This window comes from Pelophylax lessonae, assembly GCF_965119305.1.
Source record: "Pelophylax lessonae genome assembly, chromosome: 5".
NCBI classification, from domain to species: domain Eukaryota; kingdom Metazoa; phylum Chordata; class Amphibia; order Anura; family Ranidae; genus Pelophylax; species Pelophylax lessonae.
The window spans coordinates 180,150,704-180,177,212 of NC_138772.1; the positions used below are offsets into that span (position 1 = coordinate 180,150,704).

At 48.3% G+C, this 26,509-nt stretch overlaps 1 protein-coding gene across 1 annotated transcript in view; it reads left to right on the forward strand.

Annotated features, from left to right (window-relative positions):
* Positions 1 to 26,509, forward strand: part of ULK4 (unc-51 like kinase 4) — a 1,112,493-nt gene that overhangs the window by 333,242 nt on the left and 752,742 nt on the right. Inside the window, exon 20 of the mRNA XM_082258381.1 lies at positions 13,734 to 13,895. Coding sequence (XP_082114507.1) covers positions 13,734 to 13,895 — 162 coding nt within the window. The remainder of the gene's footprint in view (positions 1 to 13,733; positions 13,896 to 26,509) is intronic.

The window sequence follows — 26,509 nt, forward strand, 5'->3', positions numbered from 1 at the left end:
TTGTTACAAAACTGACATCCTATGCAGGAAGAGAGAGGGTGTACCCTCCGGGACTGCGCATAGGCGTAGCCAGAACTTTTTTTTCTGCCTAGTGTCCTACTCTAGGACCCTACTGATATGGATCAGAGGATTTCATCCGTGGACTGTGCCGCAGGGCAGTATTCCAACATAACAAACCCAAACACATCTCCAAGATGATCACTGCCTTGCTAAAGAAGCTGAGGGTAAAGTCGATGGACTGGCCAAGCAGGCCAAGTATGTCTCCAGACCTAAACCCTACTAAGAATCTGTGGGGCATCCTCAAACAGAAGGTGGAGGAGTGCAAGGCCTCTAACATCCACCAGGTCTGTGATGTCGTCATGGAGGAGTGGAAGAGGACTCCAGTGGCAACCTGTGAAGCTCTGGTGAACTCCATGCCCAAGAGTCCAGTGCTGGAAAATAATGGTGGCCACACAAAATATTGACACTTTGGACCGAATTTGGACATTTTGACTTAGGGGTGTACTCACTTTTGTTGCCAGCGGTTTAGACATTAATGGCTGTGTTCAAAAAAAAGGGTGCACTGATAAAATGTGGTAAAGCTGCTACCAAGAAACTGTGCCTTAGTGTAAATGTGAAAAAATAGATTGGTGCGCTAAACTTAAAATGTGTCCTGAATCAATGAACATAAAAGAACATAATCCTATACAACAATGAAAACTCAATTCAAACAATGTGACATCCGCGTGAGACGATCCCCACCACCAGCAGGTTAATCTTCTTACCAGATGTATATATATAAATGGCGTGAATAATCCACATGAACCAAATTTGCATATATTCCCATACATCTTCACCCAGCATGTGAGCACACTCAAGAGCCTCTTACCAGATGCAAGATGAACTAGGCGTTGGGAATGCACTCTCCACAATCCAGAGTATAGCTTATGGCTGACTAACGATCATAGGGTCCACGGATAGGGTAGTATTCTGTCTCCTTATTAACTCATAGTGCAGGGTGACTTCACCTTTTTCTGCATGAAGCACACTCCTCCGACAGCGTTACCGGTTTGAAGACTGGGTTCGCTCGCTAATACACACAAGCAGGTGCGCACCAGGATAGGAGAGATACCTGCAGAGCCAAGGTGCTGAATGTAGTTAAACAGCGAGAGGAGTCAGATACTCCGGAAAGGCTGAGGAGGTCACACAGGGCTGGACTCAGGACACCTCTGGGAAAGCTCAGTCTTTGACACATTCAGACATGCTGTGCAGCTTCAGCATGGCCAACATGGCTGTGTGTTGAGTTATTTTGAGGGGACAGCAAATTTACACGGTTATACAAGCTCACTATTATACTCACTACTTTACTTTGTAGCAAAGTGTCATTTCTTCAGTGTTGTCACATGAAAAGATGATATAATAAAATATTTACAAAAATGTGAGGGGTGTACTCACTTTTGTGAGATATTTTTTATATATAAGGACAAACAGGGGAATGCTCCCATAGTGTAAGAGCCGGTTCACACTATGACTTTGGCGCGACTTGCACGGACTTCATAAAATGAATGTCTATGCAAGTCGCTGCAGGTCGTTCCGAAGTAGTACAGGAACCTTTTTCTAAGTCGGAGCGACTTGTGTCGCTCCTATTAGAACCGTTCCTCTATTACACAACGGACCGCGACTTGTCAGGCTGACAAGTCGCCTGACAAGTCGTACTAGTGTGAACCGGCACTAAATCCACTTTATTTAAAAACATTCCTTAAAACAGATTGCACTCACTTGTAAAAGGTATTTTAACATAAAAAGCATAAAGAACCCCAGAGCGGCGTGCACCGCACGCATGTAGTATGTTGTCACCAGTATAGAGCAGACCTCAGTTTACGCATTTCGCACCTTCCACAGGGAATTTTCCATGAACTGGAAAATCTCTGTACACGGTGGGACTGAAAATGCGCTTACCACAATATCTAGCTTATATACTGCACTTATTGTATAGATGTATTGTTATTATTTAGGCCAGTTGCACATACAGTACTTACTTTCAGGGTCTGTTGTTATATTGTCAAATGCGTGGCTTTATCGGTCTTAACAGTTTCATTAATTACATAATCTTTTGTATACCTTTTGGCTGTCATCAGGATCTTTGGTCTAGATTTCTTTTTATTAAAAAAAAATATATACTCTGTGTATATATATATATATATATATATATATATATATATAAAATAGAGTTTGTAGCATTTAATAAAACAGCCTTGTAGTTTCAGTTGCAGGTTTAATTTTCTTTCTTTACAGAATAGTGATAGAACTTACTTCTTTTGTGTGTTTTGTAATATCAATGCACTCTAGACAGCATATTGTACTTGAACTACTGTGAACCAACAGCACATCAAAATATTTGCATTTTCGCTTCACTTCACAAAAGCTCTGCAATTAGAATGTCACAGTCAGAGCAGAATGTCGACCTGTTATTGCATGGAACCAGATTCATGCAAGCTGAGATGAAAATAAATAGAAATTTCTGAATGTCAACTAAAACAAGTGGTCTAATTTGACTTTGCATAATGACATTGATGATGACGATAATAATATTAACAGTTAGGTTTTCACTTTGTGTAACTAAAATCATTATAAAGACCCCTGGTTCTCCAACCTCCGTCTAAAAGAACGATCATCTATTAAAGCAGAATTTAACCCTGAAACCGTTTATAAAACGCTTCATCATATAATCCGGCGTACTGGTTGGTATTTTGTTACAAAATCCAATGCAAGAAATACCTCAAGCAGCTGCCCTTTGAGACAGAATGACTGTTTGGACCCTCTTCGGACATCTAGGAGACCAGGAAGGGGTGGGGTATGCTCCCCTCTTTAGAAAAAGAAAGCATGCACTCCTGCAGGTTGACTTTCTACTCCTGAGACTAAACCTTTCTTTCATCTCTCTCAGACTTTCAGTTTCAAGTTCTTGTTCCAAGTGATAGGGTGCCCCCATTTGTCAAAGTGGGGGAACCTATGACGGCCTTTTTGACCTGTTTGTAAGATGACTTAAATGTTTGGGTCCAGACTCCAGAGTGTAATTTACAAGGGCTACAAACTGAAGGTTTGCCTCCTCTTTGTGCTCTTGAATTTGCTTAATTTCCTGCAAAGATGGGTGGATTTTCTTGCTGCTGTTCATCAGCTCCTCTCAGGGGGTCATTGCCCTAGTCCTAAACAAAGAATGCTTTTAAGGTCCTCAAACCTGTTCATAGCTTCCAAGATAAATGGAGGTGTTTGGCCTATTCCTATTCTGAATCTGAAAACTCTCAACTTACAGATTCAAAGGTTCTGCATGCAATCAGCAAGGTCAGTCATTGCCTTCCCTCCTTCCAGGATGCTGACTTGCACATCCCTATTTTTTCCTCCCTAACAACACTATCTGCATTTTGCTGTGGGCTATGAGCATTACTAATTTTTCCCCTTTCCTTTTGGCCTGTCCACGGTGTGACGAAACCAATCTCGCCACTGGGCGTTGGAGAAGCCTGGTTGCTCGCCTCCTGCAATATGACTATGGACCCTCTCATCAGCCCAGGCTAAACGTAAACCCCATGGCAATTTGACTGTGTTTGTGGCATCTGAGCGCTGTTTGGATATGTTGAGTGCTCAGATCCAGGCTATCTGGGGATGGGTTGAATGTGGGGGTTCTGTTCAGTAGACTGGGAGTTATGCATTTTTGTGTCTTTTTGTGTTTCTTTAAACATGTGGCTAATTGAGCCTTGCCTCTCTCCTGGAAGCTAAAACGTATTCCTGTAAACTGTAAGGAACAGGAAGCCAACTCCTAATATGGGCATTACAGGAAGTTCTGAGGAGACGGGCGGTCTATTGACTGTATTGAGGGCTCGTTAGGGAACCATTGTTCTGTGTCTGACTATTGTGTACATTGATTGCCCCCTGGGGCTTCTGTCTCCTTGCATTGCTCAAAACTATCTGACCAATCCCTGTTGACTCATTTTCAAGCCCTCATTTGCATATGCTGGAGAGGACCTTAGTGAGAACTGCAAGTACTTTACAATTGACCAATGGGAAAGCGGTTGTTGGGGGAAGGATGTTCCAATTTCTGTATAAAAGTGTGCTCTGTTCTTCCAATAAATGTTGTTCCTGTTTTACCCTCATCTCGGAGCTTTGTCTCGTCATTGGGGGAATCTGCTGCAGGGATTGCTATGGTCTTCCATACTCCCTTAGAGAATCACTAAGCTCTTATAAGAGCTTGTGTAAGAGCTTGTTCGTGCTGCACTCTCTGGGGAAAGAGAGGTTCACCCACAGGAACCTGGGGCCTTGTCGTTGGTCCAGGGTGGGTAGGAGATGCCAAGACCCTAACCAAGCTACGGCGGTTTGTGGAGTCTGAAGTGCTTACGGTGTCTGGTGGAGTGCTTGGAGCCCCCGGGAAGCACTAGGAGCATCTGTCAACGGAGGTACCTGCTCAGGGGTGCCCTGTTCCGTAACACACGGCCCCCTGGAGGTTCTTGCCCTGGTCCTAGCTTTGCTGTTTTCAGGGTACACACGTTGTTGGTTACCAGGATGATCTCCTGCTAAAGTCCCCACTAACCCTGTCAGCCAATCTGCAGCAGACCATGCAGAGTCTAGAGAGATTCTGTTGTATGTCACAGATTGGAGTGCCTGGGTCTGACACTGGAGATGGCCCTGTCCAGAATCTTTATGCCTTGGAACAAATTTCTGTCCTTCCGCACATATGCCCTGGTTTTCCCTCAATTCAGGCCTGCAGTAGGGCTTTGGGCCTTATGATGCTTCTTACAAGGCAGTGCAGTACAGCCAGTTTCACTCTAGACTCAACATTCTGGCAGGTATACAAACAGACTCAGCCGTTGACCCCCCCCCCCCCTTGTATTTATTGGAAAGAACTACCCCCTTGCAGATATTGTAGCTAAGAAGGTCAGTTTTGTGAGTGGCAACCTATCTGAAAGGCAGAAATTGCTCATTGAACCCCTAGCAACATCTGGCTGGATGAACCCTTGTTGAGAAACCCTGACCTAAACAATGATAGCAGCATGTGAACTATGAATTAAGTTTTACTGATATATTGAAAAAAATAAAAAGTTTATTGCAAAAATAAAATGGAATTTTCTTTTAAAACTGACCTTGAGTGTCCAGGTATAAAAATAGTGATTAATGTTTATTCATGTTCAGACATTCTGCCTGGCAACAGAACTTTTTTTTTTTTAATTTATTTATTGAGAACAAAGCACCGTACAAAAAAGCAGTGGGAGGACGGGAACATAGTCACTCCAGTTAACAGAAAAAGTCAACAGTGAAACACAGCAGCAGTCAGGCACGAAAGTGAACATGGTGATGACAAATACGCTGAGACCGTGTACAGATCTATGCAGGTGCCTCATGAGAACAATCTGCAAAAATATAGCAAAGGAAGGTGCACTCGGTGCATTTGCATGCCAGGGGAGGCGCAAAGACGTGCCGCCAACCCCTAACCGAGGACACCTTACATATCGCCTAGGAGAGGCGGGTCCAGATACAGCAATGAATGACAGGTAACATAACTGGCAACGAATAAACAGCCACGTAAGAACAAAGGGGGAGGAGGGGGGACACGGGAAGGGAGAGGGGGGGAGGAATGGAGGAAAGAACGGAAGTTACAAGTTGAAGGAGAAGGGGGAGCGAGAGAAAGAAAAGAAAAAAAAAAGGGAAAAGGGCCGGGACGTGGACACCAAAGCACCTACCCGGCGAAGGCCCAACAGACCGCCGTAGCCTAACTAATGGCCTGTAAGTACGCGTCCGAACATGTGAAATGCACCCAAGGCCGCCAGCGGTCCCTTGTGAGTTCTTCGGTGTTTTTCAATGTTGCAGTCAGGTCCTTCATACGGTGGGTTTCCACTATCTTAGAGAACCATAATTTCCGAGTGGGGGGTTGAGTCTGTCTCCACAAGGCTGGGATGCAGGCCTTCGCAGCATTGAGGAGATGGATTGTCAAAGACTTCCGGTATTTCTGAATTGGCCTCCTTGTAAGGTGCAATAGGCACAGTGCAGGGTCGTCTCCCACCTCGACCGCAGTAAGCTGTTTGATGACTGATGCTACCTCGCTCCAGAATGCCCGCAGTGAAGGGCATTCCCAAAAAATGTGAAGCATTGTCCCTCCCTCAGAGCCGCATCTCCAACACCTGTCAGGGCAATCCCCGCTCATTTTGTGGAGGACCGCAGGGACCCTGTACCACCTGGTGAGAATTTTGTAACTGATTTCTTGGGATTTGCAAGCCAGGGAGGCCTTGTGGGCCAAGGTCAGGATCTTTTCCGTCTGCTTAGGCGTGAAAGAGACGTCGAGGTCGCGCTCCCATTGTTTCAAGAAGGGAAATTGTGATCCCCCGTCCAGATCCAGAAGGAGGGAGTAAAGGAAGGACAGAGCATGTCTAGGGGGGGTCACCATCTCGGCACAGGGCCTCGAACGGCGTCAGTGGTCGAGGAGTGTAGCCTGTTTTCTGCATATGGAGGAGGAAGTGTCGGATCTGTAGAGCACTGAGGGGGTCTAAGGAAGTCCCCGGCCAGGCCACGATCTCCGCGTGAGAAGGAACGCCGCCCCGCGGCCACACATCCATGAGACGGGTCCTCCCAGACTGGGCCAATGCCTGTACTTTGGCACTCGTGCATCCCGGGTGAAAGTCAGGGTTGCCCAGGACGGGTATTAGTGGGGAGGGCGAGGGGGCGACCGACGGGTGCTGTTGTATTCGTCGGGTCTCTCGGAGTGTGGCCCCGATCGTCGGGTGAGAGAGAAGAGGGTCAGTAGGTGTTATGGGCGACCAAGGGGCAAGGGTCGGCCCGCCACACCATTCTCCAGGCCCACCCACTGCTTAGCCGCCGCATTACCATGCCAGTCGAGAACGCGCACAAGGTGGGAAGCTCTGTAATAGCGGAGGAGGTCCGGAAGACCCACGCTCCCCCTCACCTTGGGGAGGGAGAGGATCCGCATCCCGATCCTAGGGGATCTAGAGGCCCAGATGAAGGATCGAAACAGCGCCCGCACCTGGGTAAAAAAAGTGATAGGGACCGCAATCGGCAAAGCCTGGAGGACATAGAGAAGTCTGGGGAGTACGTTCATTTTAAGGGCGCTGCAACGCCCGAACCAGGTTAGCGTTAACAACTGCCAAGTTCGAATATCCGCCTTGTGGGTTCCCAGGAGAGGAGGAAAATTTGCCTGAAAGAGGTCGAGTGGATCCGCCGTGATGCGAATCCCCAGGTACACCAGAGACTTGTCGGCCCAGTGAAATGGGAAGGAGGACCGGAGGGCGCGCTCGGCCGCCGCAGGGGAAGAGATATTAAGTGCCGCAGACTTAGTGAGATTGATCTTGTAATTTGAAAGTTTACCATAAACATCGAGAGCGTGCAGAATATTCGGAAGTGACGTGACGGGGTTTGTGACAAAGAAAATCAAATCGTCCGCGTAAGCAGCCACTTTATGGTGGCCGCCTGCTAATTGTAGGCCTGTGATATCTGGATTCCCCCGGAGCGTGCAGAGAAACGGTTCAAGGGCCAGAACAAAGATCAGGGGGGACAATGGGCAGCCCTGACGAGTACCGTTCGTTATCGGGAAAAAATCCGACCGCCATTCATTGACCCGTACCGCCGCCGAGGGCCGCAGCAGCTTGGGGCCCAGGCCAACGTGGGACAGGGTGGCCCTGATAAAATCCCAGGCCACCCTGTCAAACGCCTTTTCGGCATCGGTGGAGAGAAGCACCATCGGGCGACGAGAGGAACGAGCGAAATGGATAAGGTCAATCACCCGGGTCGTATTGTCCCTCGCCTCCCGGAGCGGTACAAAACCCACCTGGTCATAATGGATCAGGTGCGGTATGTGGGGCAGAAGTCTGTTGGCGAGAATCTTAGCGAATAGCTTAAGATCCGCATTGAGAAGGGAGATGGGGCGGTAACTGCCGCAGGAGGTGGGATCCTTACCATCCTTGTGTATAAGGGTAATATATGCCCGGAGGGAGTCTGCGGGCAAAGAGCCGCCCTCCCTGACAGCGTTGAAATGAGCCAGAAGGGGAGCGTTGAGACTTGCCGCAAACTGCTGGTAGTAGGGAAGAGTAAAACCGTCGGGGCCCGGCGCCTTGTGCGGCTTGGAGGTGGATAGAGCCAGGGTTAGTTCATCCTCTGTAATCTCCCCCTCCAGGTCGGCCGCTTGTTCCTCCGACAGGGAGGGCATGCCAGATCCCCGGACTGACCAGGCGAATCCGGTGAAAGAGGACCAGAGGAGCGAAGGTTGTACAAAGAACGGTAGTAACTGCAAAACTCGTCTGCAATCGCCGCCGATGTATGGACCCTCCGCCCCAAGGTCGACTGCACCTGGGCGATGATGGTGCGCCGCCTGGGACCACGCAGGGCCCGTGCCAGCATCGTCCCAGGCTTGTTTGAATACTCATAAAAGTGATGCCTGGTCCAAGCCAGGCTCCGCACTGCTTTGTGGAATAACAGGGTATTCAGTTCCTCCCTAGCTTGAGTGAGGGGCACCAAGTGTTCTTCCGCTAGGGAACGTTTATGGGACGAGCTCCCATATGCTCCTAGCTCGCGTGTCAATGCGAGCTAGGAGAGCAGCCACGGCGCTCTCCCGCTCCTGTTTACGACGTGAGCCCACACGAATGAGGACCCCCCGGGTGACACACTTGTGGGCCTCCCAGATGACCGAGGGTGACAGGGAGGAGTCTGCATTATCCGCAAAGTACGCTGACAGGGCCGCGTCAATCTCCGCCCGCACCTCTGGATACTGAAGGAGCGATTGTTCAGTCGCCAAGTCGGGGGTCTCGGCGGTCTAGAGTCCCAGTTAATGGTGAGGTGGACAGGGGAGTGGTCAGACATAGAGAAGGGAGCAATGTGAGTGGAAGTGACCAGGGGGAGAGCGCTCTGAGGGATCAGCAAATGGTCTATTCTGGTATAGGTGTTGTGTGTGGCAGAATAGTAGGTGTAGTCCCGCTCACCTGGATGCATCAGTCGCCACGGATCAACCAGGTCGAGGAGGGAGAGTTCCAACTTCAGTCTGCGTAGCTGTGCCTAGGAGAGATGAGAGGACCCTCTCGCGGTGTCGAGGAGGGGCTCAGGAGCAAAGTTGAAATCACCACCCACAACAAGAAGGCCTTCCCGGAAGTCCAAGACAATCGGAGTTAGGTGCTGCAAAAATGACAACTGGTCAGTATTAGGCAGATATACATTCACCAATGTAGCCAACTGATGGTCAATAGCTCCCTTTACCAGCAAAAATCTGCCCAGGGGGTCTGCCTGCAACGCGGAGAAGGACCAGGGGGTAGACTTGGAAATGACAATACTCACCCCCTTGGTCTTCGGTATGGGCGAGGGGGGCGTGATACACCCAAGGGTAGTCCCTACTGTACAGCTTGGGAACTGAGTCCACTCGGAATACGTCTCCTGTAGAAAGGCCACGTGGGAGCGACTGCGTTTAAGGTCGGACAACAACCGGGATCACTTTTCAGGGGTGTAAAGCCCCCGAACATTCAGTGAGGTCAGCTGGTACCCCGGTGGCGGGCGCGCAGGTAGGGCCGGCATGGCTAACACTGGCGCCCACGATCCGGCCACAAGGAGAGATGGAAAAAAAAAAAGGGGGGGAGGAAAAGGGAGGTAAAGGGGGATGAGAGTAGAGGGAGGGAAACGAGAGGAGCACAAACAGAATCAAGTAAACCGTGTATCAGGACAAATACTACAATGTGGTTAAACGTAACCGTGCGCAACCAGGCCCAATCTAGTGCGGGGAAGTGGAAGCGGTGAACTCTATGAGAGAAGCTGGAGACGTGACCCGGCGGTGTCAGCCCTGAAAATAGAACGGGAACTGAGGCCCCAGGGTCAGGTGTCCAGTTGGATGGGTAAATGGTCAATCAATGCAGAACCAAACACATATTAACATGCCCAAAGCAGTAGCCTCAACATTACATTCAGCAGGTTCCCCCCCACCGCCCCCCGACCCCAAAAGCAAATAACATGCTACTCCCTCCGCCCCCAGCAGGACACCGCCTGAGAAGTGGTAATGGGCCCTAAACCATATCCAACATTAGTGTGGGGGCCCGTCGAAGATCCAAGGCTCTCCGAGCAACGGCGGCTGGGGGGCACACTGCAAGGAAACCGGCCCACAAGCGGTCGTGGTTCAGGGGGGAGGCAACAATACCTATGGGGCATCCATAGGCCACCCAGGGGGGTGGCGGTGAGGGCAAGGGAGAGACATTGTCTAGGGCCAGGGGACCATCAGTCAATCAGGGAAAAAGGGGGGGTACCGCCTGGAGGGTCCTACAGTTCGTGGGATGCAGGAGTGTCTTCCGGATCTCTTCGCCTGGTGGATCTTGAACGGCGCCTCTGGTGACGCTGAGGTCTTGGGGAAGAGGATCTCGATGCACCCTGGTGCCAGGGAGTGCTCAGCCAGTCAGGGACCTGGATTGGGGGGATCCCCAAGAACGAAAAGAGCTCCAGGAGTTGGTCAGGCCAGCGGAGAGCGTAGGGAGACCCATCCTTCAGGACCACCAGGTGGAAAGGATGGCCCCAGTGATAGGTAGCACCGGCAGAGCGAACTGACTCCAGGGGGGGTCTCAAGACGGCCCTCATCCGTAAGGTAAGGCGAGACAGATCCGGGAACAATCGAACAGTGGCCCCATCAAAGTCTAATGGGCCCTTGGACCAGGCCCTCCGCATGATCTCCTCCTTGAGGGAATAGAAATGGACTCTGGCTAGGACGTCGCGGGGGTGGTCCGCTCCAAAGCTGCGGGGGGCCTGAACCCTGTGGACTCGGTCGATCTCAATGGCCTCAGTGGCAGGGCGATCGAGCAGCTGGTTGAAGATGGCCACTACAATGGCCTTAAGGTCAGGGCCTTGGGTGGATTCAGGGAGCCCCCACAGACGAATATTGTTCCTGCGGCTGCGATTCTCATCGTCCTGCTGCAGGGTAATCATCTGTTTCTGAAAAAGGGCTTGGGACGTTTCCAGAGCGGAGACCCTAGAAGACAGGGAGGATTGGGCCACTTCCACCCTGGCATCCACCCCGTCAATCTGCTGCTTCAAAGTGTTGATTTCATGGGAGAGCTGGGTCACTATGGAAGCTGCCATCTCCGTGAAGTCCTGCTTGGTGGGGATAAGGGAAAGCATCTCCCGCCATTCCGATGCGGGGGGGTGCTGTGGCTGACTGGAGGAGGCCGGCACAGGAGGTGAATCCGCAAGAGGCAGGTCGGGGGTCAGGATCGGGGAGGGAGGACTCAGAGGAGAAGGCACCTGCGAGAGAAGCTGTGGAGGGGCCACCTTGCCGGATTTCTTGCTGGCGGCATGAGCTGCAGTGGACGGGCGCGGCGGCGCCATCTTGGAGGCCGCTCGGCTGGACGGAGCAGGCAGGTGCCGGAGGAAGTATGAGGAGATATCAGGTCCCCGAGATAGCGCCGGAGACCTCAGGGGTTGAGCACTGCTGGGCATGGAGAGCAAAGGGAATATCGCTGGCTGATAAGGGCTTGATCACCGGTGCAGGTCACGGAGCTCCACTAAGCGTGTCTTCACAGCGCCATCGCTAAGCCACGCCCCTGGCAACAGAACTTAACTTGCAGGCCGCCTGCCCGCAATGCACTGTGGACAGTCAGTCAAAGTGATGTACTAGCATGTGCTCCCCCCCTAATACCTGCTGTGATTGTAACAATAATTAATGGCTGGGCCTGCTGATAAGCCGTGTCCAATCACAGCCCGGAGCCCTGTGTTGACAATCAAGAGGGAAGGATCTCTCTGCAAAACAGGGATAAGAAGCAAAGATCTTTAGTAAAAATCAGCATGTATTACACACATTATAACTTGTTAGGCATACATTTACCCCATTGATTACCCTAGATGTTAACTCCTTCCCAGCCAGCGTCATTAGTATAGTGACAGTGTATAGTATTTGCACTGATCACTGTGTAAGTGTTACTAGTGATGTCAGTGGCAGCTAGTTCCCACTCAGTGTCAGTTAGTGTCAGATTAGCCATCCCAATATAGGTCACTGATCACCGCCATCAACAGTATAACAAAAAAAATAATAAAAATTCCAGTATATATACCATAGTTTGTAGATGCTATAACATGCACACTAAGCAGTCAATATACACTTATTGGGATTTTTTTTTTTGCCAAAGACATTTAGAAGAATACATTTTGGCCTAAATTAATTTAGAAATAATTAAATAGGAAACCTGGGGCAGCGGTCATGGTGCCAACTTAAACAGGAACATAGGCAAGGATTGAAAGATAAAGAAGCTGCATATTCAACATATTCAAGTAATGAAATTGGCTGCTGAATGTACTTAAAGAGGAAGTAAACCCTCCTCACACTTTTACCTATAGGTAAGCCTATGATAAGGCTTACCTATAGGTACTGTAAATATCTCCTAAACATGCACCGTTTAGGAGATATTTACCTTACATGCAGCCAGTGACGTCACTGGCGCATGCGCTCTGAAGGAATGGCCGCTGGTGCCGTTCCTTCAAAGCCCCCCTGTGACGTCACCGCGGCATCCGGCCATCTGATTGCCCGGATCCCGGAAGACGGGCGACTGGACATGTCGCCCGTCATAGAGGTAAGCGGGCGGCACGGCGGGGGCTCATTCTAAGGTAAGTATTTCATAATGAGCTAGTATGCGATGCATACTAGCTCATTATGTGTTTCTCTTTCAGCTTGTAAAAAAAAAAAAAAATTAACTTAGTTTACAACCTCTTTAACAAACTGAGGGTTTAATATTATTTTAAGGTGATCCCAGGACTATCACAGAGAACATACTGTATGCCAATAGTCATTAGAACACTGGACTGAACTATAACAAATAAACAGATAAGGTATAGCAAATGTTGATCTGTTATCCAAAGCAAACTGTTGGAATGCACTAAAAATGTGCAATAACTACAATTTGTAGTTAAAGTCTTTGTAAAGTTATTTTTTTAATATAAAATAATAATATAATAAACATGTTATACTTAACTTCTATGTGCAGTGGTATTGCACAGAGCGACCGTGAACCTCGCCCTGTGCTCCTCTTGGTGCACCTCCATAGGAATCTGCTTCCTCTGGGGGCACACCTCTCTCCTGAGCTGTGCTGTGTTTGTCTATTGACACACACAGCATGACTAAGCTCAGCCCCCCACTCTCTGTTCACAGGATTTGATTGACAGCAGCAGGGGCCAATCGCTCCCACTGCTGCGTCTGTGAGCAGAGGGAAAGGAGAGAGTTGTTGAAGACAGGCACAGTGTTTGATCGAGATCGGGCTCAGGTAAGTTGACAGGGGGGTGAGGGGGTGATTAAAGTAATGGGGAGTTTTTTGCCTTAATGCAGAGAATGCATTAAGATAAATAAAAAAAAAAAAAAAACGGCGAGCCTTTAGAACCACTTTAATTGTTTTCTCAAATACAAAATCACTTTTTAAGTGACCACAGGTACCAGCGTAGATTATGCAAAAGAAATGCTGATTAGCTCTAACATACTGGAACTTGTGGTTTCTCAGTGGCTTAATGACCATATCATCTACATACCTGATTATAAACAACTAACATTTAAAAAAAAAAAAAAAAAAATGGTCACAGCATCTGGGTACTTTTTTCATTTTATGACCTTAAATGAAGTTTGAAGTGAAATATTATATTAAGCTGTAGTAGTGAAGTAAACATAAACAGATGGTTCATGGGCTCCTGGGAGTTTGTCTTGCTCTGTAAACGTGAGGCTCGGATATAATACATATTTATGTGTTTTTTCTCCTCTATAGGAAGAGCCAATCATTCATCATGTGACTGCCAAAATAATTGAAAATGTCTGCACTACGATCACTTCGCATGTCCAAGGATTCATCACTGGAGAGATTGGACCTGCACTGTGGTATCTTTTTACCCATTCCACTGTTGATTCTCTTAGGATCACAGCGATATCGGTATGAAAACCCATCATCTTGTCAGTATTCATTTTATCCTGTGCCTTCACCACCAGCAAATTAGCCTAGTTATAAAGCAGAAAAATGTTCTAGTAGGCTGTTATTATTGCAGTGTTTAAAGGGGAGCTGTAGTCCTTGTAATGCATATGCAGAAGATTAGCTTAAGGAGAACCGGTCACAATTGCTTTAATGAGTATTTGAATATTATGTTTTAAATAGTTATAACTGTGTGTTTTTACATTTAAAAGTTTTCAGTTATTTCTCCCTATTTAACATTATTTACTTATCTGTTGCCTCAGAGATCACCCAAAGTCAACAGCCTGACTTTCCACACTACCCTCAGGACCTGAGAAACAGTATGTGAGGTTAGGCAGTTGACAGGCAGGAACTGTCTGAGTGCTGGAGACCTTTCTCAAGCTTAAGGCCCCTTTCACAGGGGATGGACTACGTTTTGATCAGCAGAGGATCTGTCTGCTGATCCCCTGCTGTCCTGAGTAGTGCAGGTGGATGACCTGAGGGCAGTTCAGTTTAAAGAGACAGGAGAGTCTGTTTACACCTAGCCACCCATAGAGCAGAGTGGGCTCAAACTGAGCGGACACAGACCAAGCCCACTCTTCTCTATGGGCAGCCAGGTGTAAACGGCGGACTCCCCTGTCCGTTTACACGCAAATGCCCTGCGATCTGATCCGCCTAGACGGAGAGATACAGATCCCCTTCTATTTTTTTTTCTTTTTTAGCAGACCACATCGAATTGGAGGGAGGTGGGTGTAAAAGCACACAAGTCTGCTTACACCCGCCAGTCTGTAGAGGTAAATGGAGGGTCCATTCAGGTCCACCTGAAAAACTGATACGATCCTTTGTGTGAAAGGGGTTGAAGAGTCATACTCAGACAGAGTAAGTATTCAATAATTAGGCAAGTGTATACTGCGGCGAATAGGGGTTATTAAATTCAGCCTTGCCCTAACTATACTTAATAAATAACTGGATTTCAAATTAATATTTGCCTGGGTCCTAAAAATGTAACGTATATGTGAATCCAAAAACAAAAATGTAATTTCTCTTTGTTCCTTGATGGACACAGCTTCTGATATTCATAACCTTTGGATTATACTGCCCCCTACAGGAGTAGAACACTAGGCAGAAAAAAATTCTGGCTGCACCCATGGGCAATCCCAGGGGGTATACTCCCTCACTCTACTATAGCCACTCAGTTTTTTCTGCCTAGTCAGGAGTAAGGACCTAGTTCCTTGCTGGGATCTTTTGAGCGCACGCAGACCTTAGCTCCGCGCTAGGTCAGCCGCAATATAGCCCCACTGGATGGGGGCTGGCCTGCGGGTTAAACGCCTACACCGGGTCTTGGACCAATTTGCAGCATTCCTCCTGGCCAACAGCCCCTCCATTTGTTATGGAGAGAGGTTCTGACTGGGGCAGTGCCAGCCTGGTTCCTGGTATGGTGAATAGCTGTCCCCCTTCTCCCCCTGGAGGGTTTTAGGGTAGACAAGGACCCCTCCTTGGGACGGTCGGACCCCCAATCTTCCTGATTGCTGCACGTGTAGTGCAGATTATCCTGGTGGCTGCAGGTGCTGGTCTCTGTGGGTGGTGAGTCTGGTGGGGTCCTCTCCCTCTTCCTCTCTGCTGAGGATCGCTTGGTGCTTTGTGACTGGCGACTGGGTGGTGCTGCCAGCGCGGTGGGGCTTGTCCCTTAGCAGTGTCTTTACACTTCTTTGTGGGGTCTCCCTAGTGACTTATGAAGTCTTTGGAGCACATTTCCTCACCTGATCCCCTCTCTGAGGCTTCGGGGGCCCTCCGGGTCCCAACCATCCATCCATGCACTGACGGCGGTCCTGGAGTCCCGTGTGTCCCAGATGGCGGGGGCATGCAGTCGACGTGCTAGCAAAAAGCGCCCCCTGCCTCATCTGCCTCATCTGATCCTGAATCGGATTCGGTCGCCACGGACGTGGGTCACCCTGCCGGGTTCTACAACCAAGTGTGGGGTGTTGGTTGGTTTCTCAGGCCAAGAGGGTGGGACTTTTACGGGCAAGTGAAGGATACACAGTTGTTTGTAAAATAAATGATTGCAATTTATTGCAGATACAATTGTATATTCAAATAAAGAAAGTTTTTAAGACATTCGTGGTGATGTAAGGTGTTTGGGTTACAGACCCAAAGTGCATAGAAGAAATGCTAAGTTGGAAAAAGAGTTTCCGTGACAATGGTGCAATATATGTGACTTTATTTTGATGAAAAAGTCCCACCCTCTTGGCCTGAGAAACCAACCAACACCCCACACCAGATTCTAAGGGGCGGAGGCAAAACACAACTAAAAATTTTCCAGAGATCAACCCAAACAGGGTCTACAACCAGGTGCCTGGAATCCTCTGATAGTTAGGATGTTTCCTCTACGTCTGCAACCGAGCATGAAAAGGTGCTGGTGGATGCACTGATTGTATCTGTGCATGAGACCCTGAAGATGGAGGACGCAGCTGAAGCTGTGACAGAGGCGCAGGTACCCTTTAGCACTCACATGCCATTCAGAGCGGCAAAGGTGTTTCCTTTCCCTGCCTATTTTGACAGGATTGTCGCTAAAGAGTGGGGACGAGTAAAGTGTCCCCGTGGGGTCCTTAAGCGCTTTGCTAGGCGTTACCCCATTGAGGAGTCCCTTCTTTAGAAGTGGACTGTGCCACTAGTGGTGGACCCTCCGGTTTCCAGAGTAAACAAGGGAACCATGATTCCGGTTGAAGAGTCTCTGGCCTTTAAGGATCCGGCTGACCAGAAGGCAGAGACTGTGGCTCACCATATGTACACTCTGGCTGGTTCGGCAATGAGGCCGGTATTCACCATTGCCCTAGTGTTGCAAACTCTGCCAGAGTAGCTAAGCTCTTACGCTGTGACTTGGAGCTCCCCCCTGCCTTTGCCGAGCTGGCGGGCCAGTTGGTCCAGGGGCTGTAGTTTATCTGTGATGCCTCTTTGGATGCGACTTCCCTGATTGCTTGCCTCTCTGTTTTGGCAGTGGTCCTTCTGCATGGCTTTTTGCTAAAGTGCTGGTCTGTGGATCAGACTTCAAAAAAAGGCCTTGACTGATCTTACTTTCCAAGGAGACCACCTGTTTGAAGCTACTCTGGATGACATCATTAAAGGTCTCACAGGCTACTAAGGGCAAGGAACCTCATAAGAAGTTTTTTTATCCCTCAGGGTCAACTGACAAGGTCTCGAAGCCTTTCAGGGCCTCTTCAGGAAGATCCTAACGAACCTGGTTTGGCAAACCAAGATCGGTCTTCTCCAGACCTGTGGACATGGCTCCTTCAGCGTGAAGGTGCGCCCTCAAACATATTGGAGGTGGGGGGGATTTCTTTGTTGGTTTCCAGACCCGTGGTCTTCCCTGGTGCAAGACAAGTGGATCCACAAAGTTATTTGGTCCGGCTACAAGTTCGAGATTGCCTCTTATCCCCCCAGGAAGATTTTTTTTCCTTCCAACTTGTGCCTGTCCCCAGACAGCTTACAGGGCCTGTTAGGGGCGGTACAAGACCTTTTCCTTCAAGGGGTGTATGTCCTGGATCTGACTTCGGAACGTTTTCAGGGTTTTTAGTTAAACCTGTTCACAGTCCCCAGGAAGGAAGGAAAAGTGCGTCCAGTCCTGGACCTCAAGGCACTAAACTGCTTTGTACAGGTACAGAAGTTCAGAATGGAGTCTCCTGCTGTCCAACAGATGGCCGCATGCGGGTGCTGGGCCTGATAGTGACTACCTTTGAGGCTGTTCCGTTTGCACAGTTCCATACGAGGTCCCTGCAAAGGGAGATTCTGACCAAATGGGACAAGACTCCCCAGCCTTTGGAAAATCAGATCCGGCTGAGTCGGGGAATGAGGGAGTCCTTAATATGGTGGCTTCGTTCTCCGGTGCTTCGGCTGGGAAAATCCTTCCTCCCTTGTATTGGACAGTGGTCACCATGAATGCCAGCCTGTCTGGCTGTGGAGGCGTCCTCGGCAAGCATTCTGCACAGGGAGAGTCCAAACTATGGATCAATGTCTTGGAACTCTGAGCTATCAGACTGTGTCTGGATCATTGGAGAGATCGTCTTGTCCAGGCTTGTCCAGTGCGCATTCACTTTGGCTTATGTCAATCATCTAGAGGGCACAAGAAGTGTCCTGCCGCTTCTGATAGTAGCAGGGATTCTAAGATGGATAGAACAGTTCATTCCAGCCCTCTCTGCCGTACACATTCCCGGGGTGAAAAATTGGCAGGCGGATTATCTTAGTCGGTCGCCGTGGACCACATGGAGTGGTCCCTTCATCTGGAGGTGTTTCATCAGCTGTGTCTCTGGTGGGGCACTCCCAAGGTGGATCTGTTGGCATCTCAGATCAACAGAAAGGTGCAGAGGTTTGTGGCTTAGTCAAAGAATTCTCTGGCGGACACCGCAGAAGTGCTGGTGGCCCCCGTGGGGTCAGTAACCGCTGATTTACACCTTCCCTCATTTCAAGCTTCTGCCCAGACTTCTACACAGGATCGAGGCAGAAGGGATTTTGGTCATCTTAGTGGCGCCGGACTGGCCTAGCCGGGCTTGGTACGCCAATCTGGTGCGGCTGGTCGCTGACATTCCTTTGAAGCTTCCTCTCAGGGAGGATCTTCCATCCTGCTTTACAGTCGCTGGCTTTAATGGCTTGGCTGTTGAATGCCAGGTGCTGAAGGATAGGGGTTTATCTAAGTCCGTGATTCCTTCTCTGTTGAATTCTAGGAAATTTACTTTTAGGAAGATCTACCATCATACGTGGAAGACGTACATTGCGTGGCGTGAGTCTCTTGGGGTTCTTCCTTGCTCCTTCTCGGTGGTTTGGATCTTAACCTTCCTTCAACGAGGGGTTGAACAGAAATTAGCCTTGAGTATCATCAAGGGCCAGGTGTCGGCTTTGGCAGTCTTCTTCCAACGACCTTTGGCCACATACTCCCTGGTGCATGGCTTTCTTCAGGGTGTCCCACATTTGGTTCTTCCAGTGTGGCCTCCTTTGCCGCCTTGAAATCTTAATTTGGTGCTTTCAGCTCTGCAGAAGCCTCCTTTTCAAAATATTTGGGAGATTCCCCTGCTTACGTTGTCTCAGACAGAAGGTGGCCTTTTTAGTGGCTATCACTTCTGCGCGCAGGGTGTCGGAACTGGCGGCATTATCCTGTCATTCACCTTACCTGGCGATTCACAGGGATGGTGGTTCTTCGCCCCTGTCCGTCGTTCCTTCCAAAGGTTGTCTCTGATTTTCATTTGAATGAAGACATTGTGGTGCCTTCCCTGTGTCCCAGGCCTAAATGTCCGAAGGATATTGCCTTGCATGCTTTGGATGTGGTCTGGGCAATTAGGGTGTACCTAGCAGCTATGGAGTCTTTTAGGAAGTCAGACTCCCTATTTTTGCTCACGGATGGACCTCAAAAAGGGTTGTCTGCTTCCTCTGTGACCATTTCCAGATGGCTCAGACAGACGGTGGTTCCTGCCTAATCCATCAGGGGTCAGGTTTCTCCTTTCCCTGTCAAGGCAAACTCTACTAGGGCGCTTAGTGCCTCCTGGGCCTTCTGTCTTTAGGTGTCAGTGACGCACGTTTTCAAGGCAGTCACCTGTCAAAACATGGACAAAGAAGTGGATATAGTAGACTTGGATTTGGCCAAAGTGTTTGACACATTTCCTCACAAGTGGCTAATGTGAAAGTTAAAGCAGAGTTCCGCCTTCCCCTCCACCCCCTCCAAAAATTAAAAGTCAGCAGCTACACAAACTGTAGCTGCTGAATTTTAATATTAGGACACTATTACCACTGAGCTGTACGGTTTTCCACTGAGCTGTACGGTTCAGTTCGGTACGGTTTTCAACTTTTGCTGTTTCCATTGTCAAAAGTTGTAAATGGTACCCTAATTCCAAACTGTACCACTTTTTTTTGGTACCCTTTCATTGGGGTACCAAGCACATTAGTACTGTACCAACAGGGTGGAGCAATACTTTTGAGGTACTGTTGGCGGTGGAGACGCAAGCCTGATCAAGGTGTACCGTACCGAACCGTACTGAACTGTACCGAACCCTACCGTACCGCTCATTGGAAACGAGGCATTACCTGTCCTGGAGTCAAGCGATGTCGGCACCACAGCCAATATTTCCATCGGCTGTCGGATGTTGCCGCCTCTATTGCTGGTAAAGGAACCCGGCAGTAATGCCTTGCGGCTTCAAGGGCGGGTCCCTACTGCGCATGCTCGAAGCGTGCTGCGCATTCATATTAGCTCAGCGGCGGGGGAAGGAGGAGGGAGACAAACTTCCGAGGGATGGCGAAAACAAAAACAGGTTCCTGTTCTCCCCTCTCCCATGTAAGGTGCCAAATGTGGCACCGGAGGGTTGGAGGAAGCAAAAGAGCGAAAGTTCCACTTTTGGGTGGAGGAAATGGGGTTTGGAGAATGTAGACATGCTACATATTTGGCTGGGGATATGCTGCACAACACAAAGTGGAACTGGGAATATATTACATGAGGTTAGTAGAGATTAATGCTATTTAAGATTAATGCTATTGCCCAACCTGCGGCTATTGACCCTCCGGTTGGCACCAGGGGTCCAAGGTTATTAGTGTTGTACCACAAAGGTTCAGTGTTTTAACTGATTTATAAATGATATACTGTCTGGGATTAAAAGTACCATTTCAGTGCTTGCAGATGATACGAAGCTATGCAGTTCATTAACTTCCTTACAGGATGTCTCCAATTTACAAGCCAACCTCAACTCACTATTTAATTAAGAAATGATGTGGCAAATGAGGTTTAATTTTAATAAATGTAAAGTTACTGAGGTCTAAAAAAAAATGCATGCAACATACTTTCTAGGAGGAGAACAGGTGGGGGAAGCCAGTGGTGGACAAGGATCTGTACAAATCAGTAGAAAGACCTCATCTGAAATATGCAGCTCAGTTTTGGTCACCAGTTCACAAAAAGTATATAGGGGAAATGAAGAAAAAGCAGAGAGAGGCAACCAAACTGATAAGAGGCACGGAGGAGCTCAGCTATGAGGAAAGATTAGCCGAACTGAATTTATTCTCTCTCTCGAGAAGAGGGGATTAAGAGGTGATATGATCAACATGTATAAATACATAAGTGGTCCATTTAGTGTACTTCGTGTTATTAACTCTCAGGTCATTACAGAGGACAAAGGTGCACACTGTATGTCTGGAGAAAAAGAGCTTTACCCTCCACATACAGAAAGCCTTCTTTAAAGCTAGAACTATGAATATGTGGAATATACTCCCTCAAAACCTAGTTCTGGCCAGCTCGGTAGATTTGTTTTTCTCAAAAGAGCTAGATGCATTCCTAAATTCACAAAATATACATGAGCACTAACATTTATTGGAAATACCACCAAGGGTAGTTGATTGAGGGAATATTTGATTGCACTTTGGGGGATCACAAAGGAATTTTTTTTCCCCTGCAACAGATATTTGGACCATGCTTTATTCGTTTTTTTTTATTTTGCCCTCCTCTGGATCAACTGGATATAGGATAGTATATATGGAGGTTTTCTAATTTTGTTTCAACTAGATGGCCTTGTGTCTTTTTTCAACCCTGCCTAACTATGTAGCTTATGTTCTGTGGAAGTTAAAGTGGTTTTAAACCTCAGACATGAAATATTAAAAAAGCATTTCCCTCTATAGTGCGTACTTGTCTCAATTAAGAGCATTAAGTGCCATCTCTGTCTGCTGCTTTGTTCCCTCTGCTATCAGCATGAATCACTTCTGACAAGCTTTCCTGACACCAAGAGAAAAAGAGAAAGAAAGAGAGATCTTCAGCTGATTGACAGCCTCAGCTCTGTTCCTGAGTGCTATATGGAGGGGGGGGGGGGTTTGTCTCTTCCCTCCAATCAGCTCTCACACTTCTCCTCACTGAGCTCTGCAGAGTGTAATTTCAGTTCTCTGCCCCCTTTTTTCTGAACTCTAAGACAATCTTTTTAATTCAGCACTTTGAACAGTATGTTCAAATGTAGTTGTGATCATCTGCAACTACATGGCAAATGAGGTTTAATGTTGAAAAAAGTAAAGTAATGCACTTGAGGGCTAAAAATATGAATGCAAGTTACTCGCTAGGGGGAGAACCTTTTGGGGAATCCAGAATGTAAAAAGATCTGGCGGTCATAGTAGATGACAGACTCAGCAATGGCATGCAATGCCAAGCTGCAGCAAGCAAAGCTAGCAGAATTAATATATTAGCATGCATACAAAAGGGAATTTCATCAAGGGATAAAACTGTAATCCTGCCACTTTATAAAACTCTGGTTCGGCCACATCTGGAGTATTCCGTCCAGTTCTGGTCACCAGTTCTCAGGGAGGGATGTGTGAGAACCGGAGAGAATCCAGAGGAGGGCAACAAAGTTAATAAGGGGACTGGAGGACCTCAGTTACGAAGAACGACTACAAACAAACTTATTCTCCCTGGAGAAGAGACGCTTGAGAGGAGATATGATAGCGATATACAAATACCTCAATGGCGATTCTAGCATAGGGAATAAACTATTCAGTCTCAAGGAGTATAAGAAGACATGGGGCCACTCAGTGAAATTGGAGGAGAAGCGTAGAGGGTTTTTCACTGTCGGGGCAGTAAGGATGTAGAGTTATGCTCATAAGTTTACATACCCTGGCAGAATTTATGATTTCTTGACCATTTTTCAGAGAATATGAATGAGAACACAAAAACTTTTCTTTCACTCATGGTTAGTGTTTGGCTGAAGCCATTTATTATCAATCAACTGTGTTTGCACTTTTTAAATCATAATGACAACAGAAACTACCCAAATTACCCTGATCAAAAGTTAACATACCCCAGTTCTTAATACCGTGTATTGCCCCCTTTGACATCAATGACAGCTTGAAGTCTTTTGTGGTATTTGTGGATTAGGCTCTTTATCTTCTGAGATGGTAAAGCTGCCATTCTTCCTGGCAAAACGCCTCCATTTCCTGTAAATGCTTGGGTTGTCTTGCATGAACTGCACGTTTGAGATCTCCCCAGAGTGACTCAATGATATTGAGGTCAGGAAACTGAGATGGCCACTCCAGAACCTTGACTTTATTCTGCTGTAGCCAATGACAGGTCGACTTGGCCTTGTGTTTAGGATCATTGTCATGTTGGAATGTCCAAGTATGTCCCATCTTCTAGGCTGATGAATGCAAATTTTCCTCCAGTATTTTTTGATAACATACTGCATTCATCTTGTCATCAATTCTGGCCAAATTTCCTGTGCCTTTGTAGCTCTCACATCCCCAAAACATTAGCGATCCACCTCCGTGTTTCACAGTAGGAATGATGTACCTTTCATCATAGGCCACGTTGACTCCTCTACAAATGTAGCGTTTATGGTTGTGGCCAAAAAGCTAAATTTCTCAATCGTCCATTTACAGATGCAGCTCCATATCTTCTTAGACCATTGGGTTATGCTCCTCCCATCAGGAATAGGACACTAGACAGGAAAAAGCTTTACCACGCCTATGTGGCTGCCCCTGCAGGCATAACCCCACACACTCTGCTACAGCTTCCAGTTTGTTTCTGCCTAGTTTAGGAGTAGGACCTAGTTCCCTGCTGGGACTTCGGTCTTAGCTATATAAAAGGGCCATTTTTGTTATATGTAATTTTTATTTACTAGTTAGGGTTCCTGGAGAACTACAAGCAACAGCCGGCTGAGGTTTCGGACTGGATAATCTAGATCCTTAATATCTCCCAGCCAGGCCAGCGAGCTTGAGCAGGTTATAGTCCAGCACTAGGCCTCGCCACGACAGAGCTCCGATGGATGGGGACAAGCCTGCGAGTGGACGGTCTTGCTGGGACGTGACGACCTGGAACGCCCTGAGTTGCAACGTACCCCCTGGCTGGCAGCACCCCCACCCTGGGTAGGAGGTGGTCTGTTCGGAGCGGTGCCCACCTGATACCATGGTATGGTGAGTAATGCTGTCCCGCCAATCCTCTGGCAGTCTCGGGGTGGGCGTGGGCCCCCTCCTGTGAATGGTAGGACCCTCGGAAGATCCCTTGGTTCCCCTGGCCTCTCGGACATACCAGGCCCTCCCCCAGTTATTCCCCTTTCTTCCCCTAGTAGGTTCCTAGCTTGGGGGGGGGGGGCAGTAATATTATGGCCGCTGCGGCGTAATTGTGGGGGGGTGACTGACCTGGTGGGGTCTTTTGTTAAGGACCTTCCGATGCCACTTGTCTGGGAAACCTGGGAGACTGGAATGCGCGCCCTGGGGGCCGCCATTTTGCTATAGATTTGTGCTTATTTTCCATTGACAATGTATGGGCAGCCATTTCCTGTTAGTTCCCCATATGAATGCATGGGGCGGCCATTTTCTTGTAGTTCAGATTGCTGGACAGGCAACAGGCATGACACTTTTGATCTAGCAGAACGTTCCAGCAAGCCTCCTGAGTGGTTGGGTAATGTTTTTGGGGTCCCCTGTAGGTTTTCCTTACTCACTCTGCTATCAGATTGTACTGGATTGGGATTTGTGTTACCGCTAGTGCGGCGGTGGGATCAAGATTTATGATCTTTTTAAAGTGACACTGCATTTTTTTTAATCAGTGAAAAATGGAGTCCCAGGACAATGTTTTACCTACAGACCCCCTCAGTGTGGCTGCTTTTACAGCAGTCCTGGAAAGTCTGGTGTCAAAGGTAGATTTTGTGTTCAAAAGTATTGAAGTTACTTAAGGGGAACTTAGAATCGGAACCGATCCCCCTGTGCTGATTGAGCTCCCTAACTAGATGGCTCAAGCCCTTGTGTTCATGTGTGATGCATCCTTGGATGCGGCCCCTCTAGTGGCCAGGGTGTCTAGTGGGGATTGCCATTAGACACATGGTGTGGTTAAAAAGCTGGTCGGCGGACCAGGCTTCAAAGAAGGCCTTGACTGACCTTACCTTTATGGGAGAGAGGTTGTTTGGATCTTCTCTGGATGAACTGATCAAAGAGCTTACGGGTGGGAAGAGTACTCTTCTCTCTCAATCCTCTAAGGCCAAGGCGCCACGTCATATGCGGGGGCCATCCTTCACAGCTCATATGCGGCTTTTTCGTACTTCCGGGTAGCAAGAAAAAGGAAAGCCTTTCAGGTCTTCTGGGGGTTCCAAGAAGCCATGGTCAGGTAAATCAATAGACCGGGCAGTCCTGTTCTGCAGACAAATCCTTGTCTGCATGAAGGGGTGCCCTCACCCACTTCTGGGGTGGGGGGGAAGTCTTTGCTTCTTTCAGAAACCATAGACTTCCCTGATTCAGAACAAATGGGCTCACAAACTGATCCGATCAAGGTACAAGATCTAATTTCCATTCTCGACCGTCGGACAGGTTCTTCCCGTCCAATCTGCATTTATCTGCAGACCGGTTAAGGGATCTACGAGAGGCGGTACAAGATCTGCTTGCACAAAAGGTGATTGTGCCGGTTCCCTCTCAGGAACGCTTTCAAGGGTTGTATTCAAACCTGTTTACTGTGCCAAGAAAAGAGGGCAAGCTGCGTCCAATCCTGGATTTCAAGGCTCTGAACAGCTTTGTGCGGGTACAGAAGTTTTTCGGATGGAATCCATCCGCAGGGTAGTGGCATTCCGACACCAGGGAGACTTCTTGGCCTCCAAAGATATCAAGGACGCATTTCTACACATCCCTATCTACGCTGGGCATCAGCGGTTTCTTTGCTTTGCCGTAGTAAAGGAGCATTATCAATTCATAGCGTTGCTCTTTGGTCTCGCCTCCGCTCCCAGGGTTTTTACCAAGGTACTAGCCCAGGTGTTGGCATTGCTGCACCAATGGGGAATTGTGGTATTGGGGTATCTGGATGAACTTCTATTGAGAGCGGACTCTCATTTGGCCCTGTTGGGCGATCTATCGATCACTGTCAGAACCCTGCAAGAGTTTGGATAGAAAATCAATTTCAAGAAATCCGCCTTGATGCCTTCAATGAGACTGGGTTTTTTGGGCCTGACTCTGGATTCCGCCTTGGCGAGGGTCTTTCTTCCCCAGAACAAGTTGCAGAAATTGCAGGGGGCAATTCGGTCGTTGTTGGGTCTGATGGTATCAACCTTCGAGGCGGTTCCATTTGCTCAGTTTCACACAAGACCTCTACAAAGGGAGATTTTTGTAAAGTGAAACAAGGATCCGTAGTCCTTGGAAAATCTGATTGGTTGAGCCACAACACAAAGTCTGCTCTGTTATGGTGGCTTCAGTCACCAGCACTAAGCCAGGGCAAGTCCTTTCTGCGTTGTTTTGGACGGTGGTGACCACAGACTTTGGGCTGGGGCAGGGTGCTGGGAAAGCTCTGTGCTCAGGGAACCTGGACAGTAGAAGAGTCAAAACTACCGATAAAGGATTTTGGAGCTCAGAGCAATAAATCTTTGTCTGAGCCAAGAGTCGACTCTTATGCAAGATTATCCGGTTCGGATTCGATTGGACAGTTGTGGCTTACATCAATCAGGGGGGCACCAAGATTGTCTTGGCGGCCAGGGAGGTGGCCGAGATTCTGGTTCTGATTCTTCCATCCTGCTTTACAGTCACTGGCTTTAATGGCATGGCTGTTGAAAGCCAGGTGTTGAGAGATAGAGGTCTTTCTGACTCAGTGATTCCTACACTATTGAAGGCCAGGAAGTCGACTTCCA